The sequence below is a fragment of the Anarhichas minor genome, unplaced genomic scaffold, assembly GCF_050575085.1.
Source record: "Anarhichas minor isolate MPS153535 unplaced genomic scaffold, ASM5057508v1 ptg000032l, whole genome shotgun sequence".
NCBI lineage: Eukaryota > Metazoa > Chordata > Actinopteri > Perciformes > Anarhichadidae > Anarhichas > Anarhichas minor.
The window spans coordinates 2,515,001-2,534,516 of NW_027466478.1; the positions used below are offsets into that span (position 1 = coordinate 2,515,001).

A 19,516-nucleotide genomic window follows, 5' to 3' on the forward strand; every position below is an offset into this window, starting at 1 on the left:
TTAGTCAGAAAGTGTACACTTTAAGTATGTAACACACAACTTCCAAAAACCTTTTTTAATATTTATTGATTTGAATGTTTTCTTCTCATGGTTTGAATGGTCGGTTACTACTGCTACACAGTGATACATGGCAATATACAGTAGACTTAGGAAGTTTTCACATATAGTCCTTTTTAAAGTGAGCTAACAAAAATAATTGACTTCTGTTTGTGGTCCACTTCAGCTCTGATGAGGCCTCAGTCCTCTTTCTGTTCACTAAAGTTACTACCTTATCTCTTTGCTGGTCAATGCTTTCCCCTTTAAAGACATGTTACGGGTTGGCACAGGCACATCCACACAGAACACTGTCCAGTGTGTCATAAAGGGGCATGTGTCTTTTATTTTATAGCGCTGTTAAAACATCTCCTTCAATTAACTGTATTTATTTATAACTTTCTCGCCAAAAACTTAATTTCAAGATGACATTTGAACACATTATAATTTTTACCAAATACTAATTATTACCATGTAGAGCTTGAACGCATCATAAGGTTACTCAATGCAACCTCAATGCTAACCCTTTCCAATAGTTCCAATTAGTTAGAATTAGTTTCACCAGTGGTGGTCCATCAGGGCCTGCAAGGCCTTCTCTGCTGGCCTAAACAGAATCACAAAGTTATAGCTATTTTATAATTTAATAATTTTTCTTAAATATACTACATGTATTATAATTTATAAAAATAGTTTTCCCATTATCTTATGTTCTCATTGCACAGCTACTGTGTTCCTCAGTTGCTCTGCTTCCAGTGCAGCTTGTTTTAAGTAGAGCTTTTATCCAATCAGATCTCACCTCTGTGTCTCTAGGTAAGAACAGAGGCCCGAGGCCTGCAGACTCACAAGTGAATCCCTTTGCACTTTAAGTGAATGGGGACGATATTGTTGATTGTCATAGTCTTCAACCAATCAGATCTTTAGTTTGACATGTTGGGCGTATTCTTTGACGTGCCAGAGCCTGCTAGCTGGCCTACAAGTACGTCAGCATTAACACACAGCTTAGTTTCCAGGTGCAGCGCTGCAGTGAGGTGCAGCGTGTGCTGTGATTGGTCAGTGGGCGAGCACATGACTATTGGAAAACGAAACCTAAGCAGAGGCTTAGTCGGAGTAGTGAGAGTTCAAATTGAAAGATATGGAAGAAGTAATGACATTTTTTGCAATTTGCTTGGTGTAGATTTTTTTTATTTTTTTTTACCTAGCTTTGTTTTTTTAACACTCAATGACTGAAGGAGGAGAAACGGATTTGTGAGTTGGGATTTAACCGTGGGATTAAACTCTTTGTCAACAAAGAAAGGAGGATGGACTTTGTCTTTAAATAGTGAACAACAGCTTTGTTAAGTGAACTGCGTTTGTTTTTACATCTGCAGTAGCTTTAATATGCTTGTTTATATATTATTATTTGTACAACTTGTTTTCATGAAGATGGATTTCTGATTGGTTTTATATGTGATAGGAACCATTGTTACGTCCAGTGTTGCTCTGGGGACATATTTAGCCAGTGCCAGTTTTGCCAACTTGGCGACTTTCTCGCTAAATTTGGCGACTTTCGAAACCCTCATGGTAACTTTTTTGTCAAAAGCTACTAGCGACAAATCTAGCAACTTTTTCTGATGTTGTTGGAGACTTTTCTGGTGTTTTCACTCTGACGTGAAAGCACGTACGTTCTGCACTGTGGTGAACGAGCAGCGGGTGCTGCCGTGAGCCGCCCCAAAGCACTCACACCGTTAGCTGGGAGCCGTCGGTTCAGCTGTCGTGTCCTTAACGACTCAAGGTCAAAGCCTAATCTTAACCAGTTTCTCTGCCTTAACCAGCTTCGTGTGGTGGCTCTTGCCAGGAAATGAAATGCAGTAGGATTTGTAATTACTCGCCAACTCACAGTCACCATGTTGAGGGCTGTTCAGAGGCAGTGGAAATGCTCCCAATCTCGTATCTTGCAACTTTAAAAAAAATCTCAAGTATTGAAGTCTGTATTGGCCTTAAGAATCTAGTTTCCTTTACTGTAATTTCTTGTTACTTATCGGCCCACATGTAAACTGATAATGATGCATCTCTGATAAATTAACTTAAAATATAGACTGATATATCAACTTTTCCAATGTTATGTTCAGCTCTTTTCTAACCAGAGCGAGGTAACCCTCAATTTTTATTTCAGGTTCTTCTCACCCTGCATCCTGTCAGGACCTTGTACAATCAGCCATCATTTATTAGCTCCCACACTGAGTAAAATTCACAACTTTTTAACCTCGTACTTTATTCTCTACTTTGATGTCCCTCTGTGTCTTTATGTTTGTGTCTTCTGGGACTTAATGGAAAGTGACTTTGAAACTTCACTTAAGGATCATTTAACAATGTTACAACCATGGCGATAATACTTGTCTTAAGTTCCATTTATATGGCTTCATAAATTTTAAGTGCTGCTCCGAGTTGTGTGCTGTTCCCTTACTCTTCAGTATTCATATTTGAGCTGCAGCGTTCGAGCCTCGTTACCCATGGATTATGGCTCGCCTGGGAGTAGGCCCTTGTTTTAATTACAGACTTTAACCTGGTGAATTTGATTTCATCTCCTGATTCCTCTCTCAGTACAGCCCAAGGGAAAAGCCTTTCGCTCTCTTCCATGCTCATCCCTCATTCTCCCTCCAATGCTTAGAGAACAAAGGCATATATTATGCAAATAGACCCCAGACGAGCATTTCAGAACTGAAGGCTTTCCGAGCCGTCGGTCGAGACTGAAAAATCCACAGTCTGAGAGTAGAAAACACAGCGAAGTGGTAATTAGTTTAGGAAAGTGCTGTGCAGTGTGGGATGAAGTTGTATTTTACTCTCTCAGCCCTTCAAGGAACGCTGTGAGTGGTTCTATGAGCATCTGCTGGCCGGCCAGCCAGATTCAGACATGGTGCATCGTCCGGTCAACGAGAACGACATCCTGCTCATCCACAGAGGTACACAGGCTCCTCTATACACATGAATAGAGAAAGTGTATGAGGGTGAGAATATCACACCAAAATCCATTCAAAGAGTTCATTTACACTCCAATGTCATGTTGCCTGGCTTATTAAATGCACACAGAATGAGCAAAGGTGGATATGTGCCGGTTGTTGGTGCCAGTCTACCACAAACGCACACTTGCGTGTTGGCTAACAACATTGCGCTGTTGCCACATTGGTCTCATGGAAATACATTTTTATGCATTGCTAACATCAGTCTAAACAACGCCAAAGTGCCTTAAAGTTCTCCATATCTCCTGAATGCTTTCTTCTAACTAAAAAACATTTTTTTATCTCATTAACAGATACCATATTCAGGAGTAGCTGCGAGATGGTTTCCAAGTCCAGCAATGAGAAACTCAAACAGGGCATTGCTGTTCGTTTCCATGGAGAGGAGGGGATGGTGGGTTTCTAAATTCATATGACCCTGCATGAGTTCTCATTAATAATACGCCTGTTTCAGGTGTGAGCTGATGGAGCAGCAGTACTTCTGTCTCATGAAACCCACAGCCGTGAGCTGTGTTGAATGTGTCTGTATGTTACAGGGCCAGGGTGTGGTTCGGGAGTGGTTTGACATCCTGTCCAATGAGATCATCAACCCAGACTATGCTCTGTTCACTCAGTCAGCTGATGGTACATGGCGTTTTCCTTCCTGTGATAATGTTCAGCGTGACAAGCAGAACTTCGTCATGTAGAATAACGGTGTGTGTGTGTTTGTATGTGTGTGATCTACAGGTACGACTTTTCAGCCCAACAGTAACTCCTCTGTGAACCCAGACCATCTGAACTACTTCCAGTTTGCAGGTCACATCCTGGGTCTGGCTCTGTACCACCGACAGCTGGTCAACATCTACTTCACCCGCTCCTTCTACAAACACATTCTGGGTAAAAGAACACAGGCATATGTATAATCTATGGCATCATTTGCCCTTAACCCTTAAACTGGAACGCACATGCATCATACACACACTGCTGGAATCAGCAGGACTTACTCTTTCCGTTGATTATGGAGCCAGAGTAGAAATGAAATCAAAAAGCCTCAAAATCTCAAAGAGACTGAGAAAGACATGTCAGAGACATAGGAGTCAAACCGTAATACCAACACCGACCATATCAAATGCGCAACTCAAATCAAGCAGAATTAAATGAGAAGCATCAGACCTTATTAACATTTTATTTAAAAACAGTTAAGTTTGAAATTGGTCAAAAATGTCAAATTGTAGGTTTCTTTCAGAGGGTCAGACTATTGCATTTTTTAAACTGGGTGGGACAGAGCCAGTAGACGATGAGCAGTTAATAATGGAGAGAATCTGTGTCTGAAATACCTCTTTCAGAAATCTAGTGGGGATAATGTCGAAGTGGAGGAAGCTAAGTGGGAGATTAACTAACAATTCTAGCATTGAAGTTGGCTTGTGTTGAGACATACTGCAGATGGTTCAGTGCAGATGCAAAGCTTCCCGGTCATAGGTGTGATAAGGAGCCTAATCTCATCCATATGCTAGCTAGGAGTAGGGTTAACCACTGAGTTGATTACCAGCTATTTAACTGTGTGCTGATTGGCCAAAATCCGTCTCTTCAAGGTATTAAGAGATTGATTTTTTTTTCTTCCATTTTTGCTCAGCTCACTTACCTTGACTCTTTAAATCGCTGCTAAGGTCATTAAGCCAGAGGACGTCATTATGTTTTCCTTAAACTAGCTAACTGGTTGTTCAATTCAAAAAGCAGCATCAGTGCTTAGCAGCAGAGCTACACCTCTGCCATGTTGGACTGAAGGCGCTTACCATATTATCGGAGGATGCCAGCAAAACGTCTGCCTGGTGCCTACAGGTTCCATATGTGAGTGCAGAATCTGTTTATAGAGATGACGTACTTCCAGAATAGAAGTACAGTAGACCACAGATCATGGATGTATAAGAGGTTGAGCCCTGTGTGTTAGCCTCCAAATAATAGTAACGTTTATGCTGTGCTACGAGCGCTAGTATCTGCTGGGCGATAGCCGGTTGTTTGGGAACAGAGAGGTTAATACATTCATCACAGGTACAGGCTTGGCCCATGGGTGGTTCCGCCCATTGATGTTTTAGAAGATAACAGTGATGAATTACAGCCAACATGTCATTATTATAGCCAGCAAGAAATTGGCAGAACCAGATATGTCATATGAGCGTGCAGGTCGGCCTACGTTCATGATGCTAAGGTCAATAATTCTAGCTTCAGCTTTTAGGACATAAGGATTTAAGAATGGATTTTAAGTGCTTGTACAGAGAAGTTGATTTACTTGAAAAATGATTCTGAGTTCCAGATGTTTCTTTTCTACATCCATGGCCACACACTCATTTCAGTTTTCACTCAAAAAGTCAGTTGTCAAATAAGCACCAGAGTTTAGTCTTTCTGCTCCAATTCTCTTTGATGTAATCAAGGATAGTTTGACAAGTACTATTAAAGTGATCCAATAAATCAGAGCGCACCCCCCGATTAAGGGTATCACAGGCAGGGGCAGGTAAACACTGCAGACAGGAAGGGGGAGCAACGAGGTATGGACGGTTACAGCCTTATGACAAAATATATTCAAATCTAGAAATTGAATATTATTTAGAGAAACATAATAAGACACCAATAGATCAAGGGTATGTTCCTTATTAAGAGTAAGAATTGTAACACATTTCAAGATTAAAAGACTGAAAGGTTAATCAGGTCGGCAGTAAAAGCAGACATGGAGGGGCAACAAACATTTCTATTAAATTCACCACGGATAAGAACAATCATATTTGACCAAAATAAATGATGATTGAATAAAAGCAGTGTTAGCTTTTGGCTAAGAAGAAAAGATATTAAAGCTAGGGTTGGTTATCTTTAGATAATTAGCAGGAGTATGCTATATCTTTAAAATGATCCAACCTAAAAACACAGCCCAGTGTTGCCAACTCTTTCCAGTGAAAGGAGCTAGCAGCATTGGATCCAAAGGTTACCAGATCTAGCAAGTCAGTAACACTGACCCCCAAAAGGATCATTATGAATGTAAACAACCAACATGGCTAGTGTTAGTACTCACAGCTGTTGAGCTAGTTTTTTTTGTCAGCATTTCATTCATTGGTTTCTGTGGGGAATTTATGCCTTTAAAAGAGGGAGCATTTTAGTTGTTATTGAGAATGATAGCTACGCCAACCCCACAGCCAGACAGCCTAGCTTGATTAAAACAGGAGTAAATGGCCTGGACTTGTATAGTGCCTTTCTAGTCCTACAACCACTCAAAGCACTTCAACACTACATGTCGTCATTCACACACTGATGGCAGGGCCTTCCAAGCAACAATAACTAACATTCAGACTCTGTAGGCGCAGTCTTCGGGAGCAATTTGGGGTTACTGGACTCTTCAGATTGGAGGACAACCGGGACTGAGTGATCAATAAGAAATCAATATTGTTGACATAATACAATGTATCACCAGGTATCCCGGTGAACTACCAGGACGTGTCGTCCATTGATCCAGAGTATGGGAAGAACCTGCAGTGGATCCTGGACAACGACATCAGTGATCTGGGCCTGGAGCTCACCTTCTCTGTAGAGACGGACGTGTTCGGGGCGATGGAGGAAGTGCCGCTCAAACCCGGAGGGACCAGCATCCTGGTCACCCAGGACAACAAGGTCAGTCACCACACAGAGGCATAATGTCTGCCAGTGTCAACATAACGCAACGACTTTTTTCATTGGTGAAAGGGCAAGTTCAGTTCTAGGTGGTATGCTTTATCTGACACATTTCTCTAATCAGTTCTTAATAAAGTGTCCTGCTAAAAACAAAGAAAACAGAGACAACCCCATGAGAACAGTGTTTCTTATCCGGGGGCTTTGGGACCCCTGAGGGGGTCGTGAGTTGTTTATTACGGTGGGAATTTATAGAAACACTAGATTCACCTAAACAAAATTATGGGAATGTTTCAGACAAAAAAAATTAAAATCAGGTCGGCAACTGCAGCTCTCGTAGTCTAATTAAGTCGGTTTCCACGGAACATTTGACTATTAGGTCAATTTAGATAGAATTGTTCTGTAGGGAAAACTCTTTGAATGTGCCTTCATAATGCAGCATCAAGTATCAATAAGTCAGTCTAGAATACAGTGACCGGTCATTACACTGCCAGCACACCTGTTGTCTTTTCTCTGAGTAACCTGGTGTCTGACTGATAGTTTGGAGGATTTTATTCTCGATGCCTTTTAGGAAATCGTAAATAAAAAAAGTGGTGTTAGTTGTAAGAAAATGTTTTGGATGGCCTGAATACAATTGATAGAATTAGCTCTGCATTTCATTTCTATTCTGGTCTTCCTATGCATCTATAAGATCACAGATTGTACAAAATAAGAGAGTCTGACATTTCTCCACTGGTTACCTGGGAACCTCACATAAAAACACAAGTTGACATTTTTACACTTTTGTTTTTCGAAGGATTAAAGGAATGACATCTAACATACTAGTTAGTGAGCATCAGAGGTGGATTTCAGTACCTTTAGATAGAACCAGCCTAGCCTTTCCCCCCTATTTCCTGTCTTTATGCTAAGTAGTTTGCTTCTGACTCCATATTTACCTGACATGAATGACAATCTTCTCTAAGCTCAAAATGTAAAACTATCCCTTTAAAAGATGCCAGTAGGGTTGAGTATTTAGCAGCAAGTCAAGTGTAAAAATACATCAATAGCCAGGCACTGAAATATTTGGTGTTTGAAACCAGCTTACTAAAAATACTAGGCTCTGTCAAATGTGATAGATCTGTTTAGATGTAAATGTGTGGCAGCCAAGATTTGCAACAGTTTAGAAGATGATGTGAGATACACAGAATATCTTGGAGCTTTAAAGACCGTTGCTTTCTGTCTGTTCTTTTTGGTTTGAGTATTTGGACAGGTTTCTACATGTATGATGTTTATGACTGAATAAAGTCCGATCAAATCACTCTAAACATTTCAGAACACTCGTGTATGTGTGGACTTAATGATGAAACTAGATGTGGAGACTTCAGTATTTTTGCGGTGTCATGCTGCAGCAGTGCGGCTGGACGTGGCATTAATGACTGGCTTAAGGTCCCCTCTAGTATATTCATCCATACTTGGTCTCCTATGAGCGATTGATCTCTCTTTTCCAGCTAATTGCCAGGAAGAGTCCCAATTAGAAAGTGCAGTACTGCAGTGTTCCTGCAGATGGCACTGTCTTGTAAAGCAGGTTCCGGACCAGCAGGAGCCGATGAATAATCCTGTATGAGCTCCGTCTCTTTCTCTTGTCCATCAGTATGTCTTGGGGACTTTGATCTGTGTGTGTCCTCTCAGGCCGAGTACGTCCAGCTGGTTACAGAGCTGAGGATGACGCGAGCCATCCAGCCTCAGATAAACGGCTTCTTGCAAGGATTCCACACCTTCATCCTCCCCTCGCTCGTCCAGCTTTTTGATGAATACGAATTGGTTAGTCATCCTCCTCCAATCTCCCTGTCTTCTCCTGCCTTTCCCCCTCCTCTCCCTCTCATTCATCGTCTTCTACTGTCGGCATTCTCCTTGTTCCCCTGCCTGCCCGCTTGGCTCTGATGCAGGGATTGATTCACCACGTCTGGACGGGCGTCTAGTTAGGGGGGTAGTTGGGGTCACCTTGAAGCTCATCCCTCTTCTCCAACTGCATTAGAAGGTTGTTTTCTGTTGGTGTCGGCAGATTTCATGTCCTCACTTGTGCAAGGATCAATAGTGTAGCAAGATGATTATCTCACCTTGGTTTTGTTGGACATGCCTCAGCCATGCTGTCATTGCAGGGCAACCTACAAGTGAACAGCCTGCTCTGTTTTTTCACAGCTGTTTCACTCTCACTATAATCAGCTGCTTTCAGCACTGTATGTGTAGCTAGAGTTTAAATCTGTGAGGAATGTTTCCAACACCTTGTTGAATCTCTGCTACGAAGAATTAAGGCAGTTCTGAAGGCAAAAGGGGTCCAACCCGGTGCTAGCAAGGTGTACCTAATAAAGTGGTGTGTGTGTGTGTGTGTGTGTGTGTGTGTGTGTGTGTGTGTGTGTGTGTGTGTGTGTGTGTGTGTGTGTGTGTGTGTGTGTGTGTGTGTGTGTGTGTGTGTGTGTGTGTGTGTGTGTGTGTGTGTGTGTGTGTGTGTGTGTGTGTGTGTGTGTGTGTGTGTGTGTGTGTGTGTGTGTGTGTGTGTGTGTGTGTGTGTGTGTAGGAGCTCCTGTTGTCAGGGATGCCAGAGATCGATGTGCAGGATTGGTGCAGGAACACTGAGTACACCAGTGGCTACGACACTCAGGAGCCAGTCATCCAGGTGGGACTGACTCCTCCATAACTACACATGTATGCCTCACTTGAATCATATGGGTGCCGATGATGTTTACCAGTTCGGTTATTCAAACCGTAGGTGCAGATTGTGTGTTATTGCATTTATGGATTCCTTTAAAAATATTTCAAGGAAAGGAACATTTACCAAGCCATAAACTCTTTAAATGTGGGACCAGAAAGAAGAGTGATCAGAATTGCTTATGCCAAAAGGGATGCAATATGTTGGTCTATTTTCCGTCTGACAGCAGGTAAAACATCAGGTCGCCTGCTTTCTCCTTCCTCAGTCTCCTCTGCAGATAATGGAATCAATCTTTACCACTGTATGTGACATTAGCATGACAGAGTTTGCACACAGCTTTTATAGATCAAGCTTCGCATATTTAAAGATCACCTATTATGCAAAATGCACTTTTTCATGCATTTTAAACATAAATGTGTGCCCCTGGTGTCACAAAAGAACAGCCTCTCTTTTTCCCCTGCTCCATCTTAAAAAAACCTGTGAAAAAAAGGGTCATGAATTGTGGACATTTGGTGCCGTATGTCATAAGGGTTCCCCGGTGGAAGAGTAGAACCATCCTCAGCTTGACAGGGTCAGTAACGTTACACAGCAGGATTCACCTCAAACTGAAGCTCTGGTGGGATCTGGATGGCTGTCTGAGACTCAACTTCAAAACTGGAGCTGTAAGTTTTGCCATTTCTATGTTATTTTAGTTGCTGTGTATTTAGCACCGTTTGCCTGTTAACGTTAGCATAATGCGCTGGTAATGCAGCTAGCTTTGATCTTAGGTCCACAGGCTGGAGTAATGTAGTAATGTTAGGCAATACAAAGACAGACTGTGTTGACATTAGGTCTCGTATGAAGCCAGGTAAATATAGACAGGAGTAGGCTTGGTTTATATGAAGGCCAGTCTCCTCCGAGATCCACACCAGTGGTTTCATTTGTCAAGTGACCCTGTTAACTGGCTACTTTCAGCCAAGTGTGTCGTACTTACCACAGTAGTTGAAAACAAGAAGAGAATACAGCTGTTCTCGTGGATGCCTCATTTTTCATTACAATGTAAAAACATATCTGAAATGTCTTTGGAGGCTTGTTTGAAGACACGTGTCCACTCAGTTGCTTTTTAAACAAACTTCCCTTCCTGTTAGTGTATCTCTAATAAAGTTTCCACATAGATCACATAAAAGAACTATTCAGTGCTTTGAAACATAAAAAAGCTAATTCAGTGCACTGTTATCGCCATACTCTTAACACAACAACACGTACAGCGAGCCATCTCCTGTCGGGACCTTAAGACCATTTTTGTATTTTACTGGTTTCCAACACCAATAAGCAGCAGTTTAACGCAAAGCAATGAAGCAAATGTTGATATTGAAGTGATCTCGTGGAAATACTGAAGTTTGAAGATCCTGCATCAGATGCAAAATAAATAATAAATGTTTTCCAGAGCAAAAATGCATCAAGTTAAGGACTCTACTGCTAAGCAGCCAAGCACCTCTCCTGTGTCTAAGACATGGCTGCTGTATGTGTTGCTTCATGCTCTGTCCTCAGAGGAATGGCATGCTGAATAGTCTGCCCACTTTCATTTCCTCTGTGCTTTTGGTAACTTTCTCCAAACAGCGAATAGCCCATGTAGAGCTTTACTCGAGATAGACTCACAGGAAGAATAAGGGCAACAAGCTCTGAGCCTCTGGAGACCGATCCCACATGGAATGAAAACGTAACAATGGGCATTCTGTTTTCAACAGATGTGGTAACTATGACAACCACAGATGCATTTGACTGAAGGTCACCAGTTAACAGGGTCGCATGATTAATCAAAACACCGGTCTGTGTGTTTTGAGTGTGTGTGTGTGTAGATTTACATTATTTTGTATTTTATTCATACACTGTCCTGAAGGCACACATGTGAAAAATATATGATCAAACTACACAATAAAAAAAAAAACAGAAGTTGCTCCTTTGCTTGGTTGTGTAACGTTAGCTTTGATTCGTTAGCACCAGTCACTAACTTGCTCAGGTCGGTGGTGCGGGGACGCTCGGCTCCTTTGACACAAGTTAAAATAAGCTCATTTATATTATGTCTTAAGACTTTTGCATTGTGTTCATTGTTATGCAGCAACTCACAGAGACACATTCCTTGTGTGTGCTACTTGGCTATAAAACGATTAACGTAGCGAGTGAGTGCTCCAGCAGAAAATAACAGTAAAGGCAATAAAGCTCATCTCTGTGCTTCCCCACTACGGAGAGGGATTAAGACCATTTAACGTGAAACGTTTCATTGTTGTCTTATGCTAATTAATACTTCTACGTGCTGTAGGGAGCAGCTGAACAGAGAGTACAGTTACTATGATCCTTATGATTCACAGACACACTGTAATATTAGTGACTCACTGTAGCACCATAGTAGCAGTTCCAGTGTAGTTTACAAGCATTGGTTTACACACCAGTTACTCTCCAGTCACATAATTAATTTCTTCCTCCATACTTGATAAAACTGATTTATAATTTTTACACTGTTTGTAGCTGTTACCATAATTACACATGTAAGATGATGATGTTGTAGTAAACTATACCCTTCTTCCTGTCACACTTCCTGTCATACACCTTGATGTTATTACATGACAGTATAATGCTCCTGTCTGATGAGGTGTTCCTGAACCCAGCAGACTCTTCACAGTATGAGAACCCATCAGAGGAGAAGACGAGTCAGGATGACCTCTGACCTGAGAGCTCCATCAGCATCCGACACAACTTGAGTCTACAAGAAACCCTTTACTGATGGAGCACATGATCTGGACAGTTTACATACAAATTATGGCTTTGTTACTTTTTGCATTGTGTACTCAATTTTAATGTCAGTCTGTGAATAAAGAGCTTTATTTTGAAGGAGTGATTTGTCCTTTTTAAATCCAGGTAGTAAATACTGACTAAGCAACACAACACACCTATTTGTTCATAGATGACAAAATATTTTGACAATATTCTCCACAGAATTTTGAAAGTGATTAATAAAAGGGTGTGCAGTGTACTGGTTCGTCTTTACTCTGATGAACGCACACATACGAGGACATGGGAGAGACATTACTGATGCACGCACACATACGAGGACATGGGAGAGACATCACTGAACCACACGGCTTAGACTGGCTACGGTCGCCCACAAGTATAAGTTTGTCAGTTTTTGGTTTCTTCAAAATGTAAATTAATTTAAGTGTAATTGAATTCCCATGTTGTTACTGCCAACTGAATGAATCACATTACACTTACATTATGGGATAGGCTATTTCTCTCAAAACAGATGTGTTCTGTATACGAATGAAAATGAGCTATACTATGGATCTTCACTTTTTTACATTTTCTTCTCTCTTCATATATGTTCCCTTACATTGCCAAGAAAGTGAAAGTTGATAGAATCTTGTTTTGAGTGGAATATGCCTTTAAAAAAACGAAAAACACCAGATATAGATTTTCGGTCATATTGCCCTTAGTTTCAGACACAATTGACATTTCATAGTATGAATATGGCATTAACTGTGTGACAAGTGAAAACGTTTCTAGAAGATCAGTAATTCAGCTGTGTAGACGTGCTGCCTAACTGTCACTGACATCGTGTGTAGTCATGGTAGCATGGCACCAGCTTGTACAGTAATCAACAGTTGTCTCTTTACCAGAAATAATCACCTGACTACTTTTTCACATCTATTTCCCACCACCACACTGATAGCCACTGTGTTTACATTGCAGGGAGCTACATGCTAACATGTTAGCTCTGCAGCTCACATTGATGTATAAAGATAAAATAAACAGCATTATTTACTGGAAAAAAGGGTCAAAAGAAACCTGTAATCTTGGCGGCGGATGACATTCCTGCTGGAACGTGTGCTGTGTTTAGTTTTAATTCACGGTAAAAGTGTTCCTAAACCTCCATGTGGACACAGCTGAGGGATGCTGTTAACAGGTGATCTCCACACAAATGCATCTGTGGTTGTTGTTACGACCGCTGAGAATATGTCGCTCTCCTCGTGTATGTCTTTGTTTCCTTTATCATTACAATATCAAATCATATCTGATTTGTCTTACGTTTTGAATGGTGGTTGTTGATGTAGAAAACAGCCTTTAACTTTTGAACGTAAAAGAATGGAATACATAAGGGTTTGAACTCCAAACACTCACATACAGCAGCCATGTCTTAGAAACAGGAGGCAGCCAGGTGAAGGTGTGACCACACTGTGTAGACCTGAAGACCATGCTGTCGTCTCTGTGTTCTTTATGGAGGACCAAACATGCCTTAAGTATAAATAAATAAATACAGAAATATTGAAATGCTGAAATGAATAAATACAAGTTGATACCTAAACAGGACATAAATAAATAAATCTATTTCCACATTTCTGTATTCCTTTATTTATTTCTGTATTTCTGTGTCCGTATGTTAATGAGGTAGGCGGTCCGAACCTCATTCTTAAGCAGGTTTGGTCAAGTAGGGGAGCAAGACAGAAGCAACCGATTCCTAGCAAATCATCCCTGTAGACGACGTCAAAAAACTATCTAGCAGCACTAACGTCTTCCACAGTCTGCAGCTGGGACTGCTGCGCGAGGCTGCTGTGAGACTGACCGCCTGTGAGTGCTTTGGGACGGCGGAGGGGCTCACAGCAGCACCCGCTGCTCATTGAGGACAGTATGAGGACAGTAACTGCAGAACGATACGTTCTTTCACGTCAGAGTCAAAACACCAGAAAAGTCTCCAATAACACCAGAAAAAGTCACTAGATTTGTCGCTAGTAGCTTTTGACAAAAAAAGTCGCCAAGAGGATTTGGAAAGTCGCCAGATTTAGCGAGAAAGTTGTCAAGTTGGCAACACTGGGCTAGCCAACTTCAACGTTACTGTGCAAGGCAGCAGTAGTAGACCAGAAGCCATCACACTCCTGTGACCAATCCTGCTTTAGACAGAGGTTAGGACCTCCCACCTCATTAGCATACAGATAAATAAATGAATAAATGTAGGTGAACAGAAATGTAGAAATAAATATATGATATGTATTTCTTTATGTCCTGTTTGATTATCAACTTTTATTTATTTATCTATACATTAATTTATTTATTTCCATATTTATTTCAGCATTTATTTATTTATACTTTTATTTATTTATTTCAGCATTTAATTATTCTTTTGTTTATTTATTTCTGTATTCAAACATTTATTTATTGCTGTATTTATTTATACTTCAGTCATATTCTGTCCTCCATAGTGCTTGGCTGCTTAGCAGTGGAGTCCTTAACTTGATGCATTTTTGCTCTGGAAAACATTTATTATTTATTTTGCATCTGATGCAGGATCTTCAAACTTCAGTATTTCCATGAGATCACTTCAATATCAACATTTGCTTCATTGATTTGCAGCACTCCAGTTACGTTTTTAGTTAACTGGCGTTAAACTGCTGGTTATTGTTGGAATGCTGTTAAGCATTGCAACTATTGTTCTTCGAATCTTTATTGTTGGAATGCTGTTAAGCATTCCAACTATTGTTATCCTGTTTCTCTTTATTGTTGGAATGCTGTTAAGCATTCCAACTATTGTTATCCTGTTTCTTTATTCTTCTTTATTTTATATTTCTTCCGTACGCTTTTTGAAACTCTTCTGCTCCTTCATATTTTAAGCTACAGAAACCGTTCAACTATCAAAATGTTCAGCTCTTTCAGCAGAGGGGTGCTATGACTTTTCATATTTCGAACCTTTAAACTTTATGAATTATTAAGCTTTTTGCAATTTTTTTTTTGAATGGGTTCCTATGGAGAAAATGTTCAAATCCTCTTCAACTTTCAAATCCTTCTACTTCCTCATACTTTCAGCTACAGACACCATTTTAACTTTAAAATGTTGAGAAAATCCTGATCTATTGCCGCATTATTCAGCTTTTTGATATCTTTTATACTTTTTGAACTGTCCCATTTTAACTTTTATGATTTTTTCACTCCTTTTCTGACTTTATAATGGGTGTGTATTGCGCAGCTTAGAGTGCGTGATGTCACCGCTAGAGTGAAGAGCAGCTTGAGATTCTTGTGAAAAAAAGATTTGTGTTTTGCCACTGTGTCCACAATCTTCACTCTTCATGCATAATTTCTGGATGTAGAAGTAGCTAATCTTGTCCTTGTCGTAGACAAATGACTGTGGAATCCCACAGATTTACACATTTGACACAGAAGCCTGTAATTGAGAGGAAAACCAACTTTCTGCTCCATAGAGACCAATGTTAAATTTTGCTTCAAAAACATCTTCCACAGAACACGGTACCCCATTTCTAAATCGCCAGTTCAGCCACATTTGTTAAACTACAGACACAATTTTTACAGGATCTGTTGTTCAACTCATCCTTCCTCTCATTTATTAATATCGGAGCAATAGGAGCTACGGTTATGGGAGTTTTGAGGATTTGTTTGAGAGGTGTTTCCCTGTTTAATCTCCATGAAAAGGCTGCAAGGACACAGGTGTTTCTGATTAAGCTCATTAGTGATGTTGATAAACACAGACTCACAGACACACACGCACTCCTCTCTCTCTCTCTGTCTCTCTCTCTCTGTGTGTGTGTCTCTCTCTCTCTGTGTCTCTCTCTCATACAGTCATTCAGGTTCTTAGAGATCTTTAGAGGATACCCCCCACACACACACACCCCATTTTAAAATAAAAGCCCCACAGAATGAATTCTAACTGAAATGCTTATGATGAAGCCTGACATTTAATAACCTGTTTGTGTTTATCTAACATTATGAGTCCATCTCTTCTCCCCCCCCCCCACACCCCATTTCAAAATAAAAGCCCCACAGAGTGAATTCTAACTGAAATGCTTGTGATGAAGCCTGTCATTGTTGGAATGCTGTTAAGCATTCCAACTATTGTTATCCTGTTTCTTTATTCTTCCTTATTTTATTTTTTTTATAATTATATTTCTTCCGTACGCTTTTTGAAACTCTTCTGCTCCTTCATATTTTAAGCTACAGAAACCGTTCAACTATCAAAATGTTCAGCTCTTTCAGCAGAGGGGTGCTATGACTTTTCATATTTCTAACCTTTAAACTTTATGAATTATTAAGCTTTTTGCAATTTTTTTTTTGAATGGGTTTCTATGGAGAAAATGTTCAAATCCTCTTCAACTTTAAAATCCTTCTACTTCCTCATACTTTCAGCTACAGACACCATTTGAACTTTAAAATGTTGAGAAAACCCTGATCTATTGCTGCATTATTCAGCTTTTTGATATCTTTTATACTTTTTGAACTGCAGCAGTTTAACTTTTATGATTTTTTCAGCCCTTTTCTGACTTTATAATGGGTGTGTATTGCGCAGCTTAGAGTGCGTGATGTCACCGCTAGAGTGAAGAGCAGCTTGAGATTCTTGTGAAAAAAACATTTGTCTTTTGCCACTGTGTCCACAATCTTCACTCTTCATGCATCATTTCTGGATGTAGAAGTAGCTAATCTTGTCCTCGTCGTAGACAAATGACTGTGGAATCCCACAGATTTACACATTTGACACAGAAGCCTGTAATTGAGAGGAAAACCAACTTTCTGCTCCATAGAGACCAATGTTAAATTTAGCTTCAAAAACATCTTCCACAGAACACGGTACCCCATTTCTAAATCGCCAGTTCAGCCACATTTTTTACACTACAGACACAATTTTTACAGGATCTGTTCTTCAACTCATCCTTCCTCTCATTTATTAATATCGGAGCAATAGGAGCTACGGTTATGGGAGTTTTGAGGATTTGTTTGAGAGGTGTTTCCCTGTTTAATCTCCATGAAAAGGCTGCAAGGACACAGGTGTTTCTGATTAAGCTCATTAGTGATGTTGATAAACACAGAGAGGCACCGGCACACGCAGATACACTCCTCCCCCTCTCTCTGTGTGTGTGTGTGTCTCTCTCTCTCTGTGTGTGTGTCTCTCATACAGTCATTCAGGTTCTTAGAGATCTTTAGAGGATCCCCCCCCCCACACACACACCCCATTTTAAAATAAAAGCCCCACAGAATGAATTCTAACTGAAATGCTTATGATGAAGCCTGACATTTAATAACCTGTTTGTGTTTATCTAACATTATGAGTCCATCTCTTCCCCCCCCCCCACACCCCATTTCAAAATAAAAGCCCCACAGAGTGAAATATAACTGAAATGCTTGTGATGAAGCCTGTCATTTAATAACCTCTGTTTATGTGTCAAACATTATGATTATGTCTCCTCTCCCCCCCACCCAGCCCCAACCCTTTCAAAATAAAAGCCCCATGGATTAACTGTATGTAAACATTAAGCTCAAAATGAGACTTTTTCAAATACTGCCATTACTATTACTACTACTACTACTGTTATATTATATACTACGACCACTACTACAGCTATTACTACTACTACTTCTACTACTTCTTCTAAATACTAATACTTCTACTACCAATGATACTTCTACTACAACTACAACTTCTACTACTACTATTACAAATATCACTACTGCTACTACTTATTATAATGCTACTAATACTTCTACTACTAATAATACTTCTACTACAACTACAACTTCTAGTACTACTAATACTACAAATATCACTACTGCTGACATTTTTTAAGCCACAGAAACCGTTCGAATATCAAAATGTTCAGCTCTTTCAGGAGAGGGGTGCTTTGACTTTTCATAATTGTAATCTTTTAACTTTTTGAAATATTAAGCTATTTGCAATTTTCTTTTGAATGGGATCTCTATGGAGAAAATCTTCAAATCCTGTTAAACTTCTTCAACTTTCAAAGCCTTCTTCTTCTCATACTTTCAGCTACATATGACTTCATATTTGTAATCTTTCAACTTTTTGAATTATTAAGCTTTTAGCAATTTTTTTTAAATTGGATATCTATTTTCAGCAATGTTTTTGAGATTCATTTCAGCTTTCAGCATTCCAACGCATTTTCAGCAGGAAATGCATTTTCTAGTTTTATTTTTATTTTTATTTTTATAATTATATTTCTTCCGTACGCTTTTTGAAACTCTTCTGCTCCTTCATATTTTAAGCTACAGAAACCGTTCAACTATCAAAATGTTCAGCTCTTTCAGCAGAGGGGTGCTATGACTTTTCATATTTCTAACCTTTAAACTTTATGAATTATTAAGCTTTTTGCAATTTTTTTTTTGAATGGGTTTCTATGGAGAAAATGTTCAAATCCTCTTCAACTTTAAAATCCTTCTACTTCCTCATACTTTCAGCTACAGACACCATTTGAACTTTAAAATGTTGAGAAAACCCTGATCTATTGCTGCATTATTCAGCTTTTTGATATCTTTTATACTTTTTGAACTGCAGCAGTTTAACTTTTATGATTTTTTCAGCCCTTTTCTGACTTTATAATGGGTGTGTATTGCGCAGCTTAGAGTGCGTGATGTCACCGCTAGAGTGAAGAGCAGCTTGAGATTCTTGTGAAAAAAACATTTGTCTTTTGCCACTGTGTCCACAATCTTCACTCTTCATGCATCATTTCTGGATGTAGAAGTAGCTAATCTTGTCCTCGTCGTAGACAAATGACTGTGGAATCCCACAGATTTACACATTTGACACAGAAGCCTGTAATTGAGAGGAAAACCAACTTTCTGCTCCATAGAGACCAATGTTAAATTTAGCTTCAAAAACATCTTCCACAGAACACGGTACCCCATTTCTAAATCGCCAGTTCAGCCACATTTTTTACACTACAGACACAATTTTTACAGGATCTGTTCTTCAACTCATCCTTCCTCTCATTTATTAATATCGGAGCAATAGGAGCTACGGTTATGGGAGTTTTGAGGATTTGTTTGAGAGGTGTTTCCCTGTTTAATCTCCATGAAAAGGCTGCAAGGACACAGGTGTTTCTGATTAAGCTCATTAGTGATGTTGATAAACACAGAGAGGCACCGGCACACGCAGATACACTCCTCCCCCTCTCTCTGTGTGTGTGTGTGTCTCTCTCTCTCTGTGTGTGTGTCTCTCATACAGTCATTCAGGTCTTAGAGACTTTTAGAGGACCCCCCCATTTTAAAATAAAAGCCGCACACACATGATTTAGAGATATACGTGATGCAGCTCAGCCAATCAAATATGGGTATTCTGATAAGTTTCCTGATTCGAGTGACATTTACACACACCGCGACACAAGAGGGAGAGACGAGGAAAGACATG

The 19,516-nt window shown here is 40.0% G+C and overlaps 1 protein-coding gene across 8 annotated transcripts in view; it reads left to right on the forward strand.

Annotated features, from left to right (window-relative positions):
• hace1 (HECT domain and ankyrin repeat containing E3 ubiquitin protein ligase 1) overlaps window positions 1-19,516 on the forward strand; it is an 82,057-nt gene that overhangs the window by 45,994 nt on the left and 16,547 nt on the right. For 3 of the 8 annotated variants that reach the window (XM_076105342.1, XM_076105343.1, XM_076105346.1), the window contains 7 exons: window positions 2,861-2,972; window positions 3,323-3,420; window positions 3,563-3,650; window positions 3,753-3,902; window positions 6,463-6,659; window positions 8,325-8,456; window positions 9,211-9,309. In XM_076105342.1, the coding sequence (XP_075961457.1) occupies window positions 2,861-2,972; window positions 3,323-3,420; window positions 3,563-3,650; window positions 3,753-3,902; window positions 6,463-6,659; window positions 8,325-8,456; window positions 9,211-9,309 (876 nt within the window). Of the gene's footprint in view, window positions 1-2,860; window positions 2,973-3,322; window positions 3,421-3,562; window positions 3,651-3,752; window positions 3,903-6,462; window positions 6,660-8,324; window positions 8,457-9,210; window positions 9,310-9,871; window positions 10,005-11,949; window positions 12,211-19,516 lie in introns of those variants that run through there. The other 5 variants (XR_012957576.1, XR_012957577.1, XR_012957575.1 and 2 more) reach the window with 5 other exon arrangements.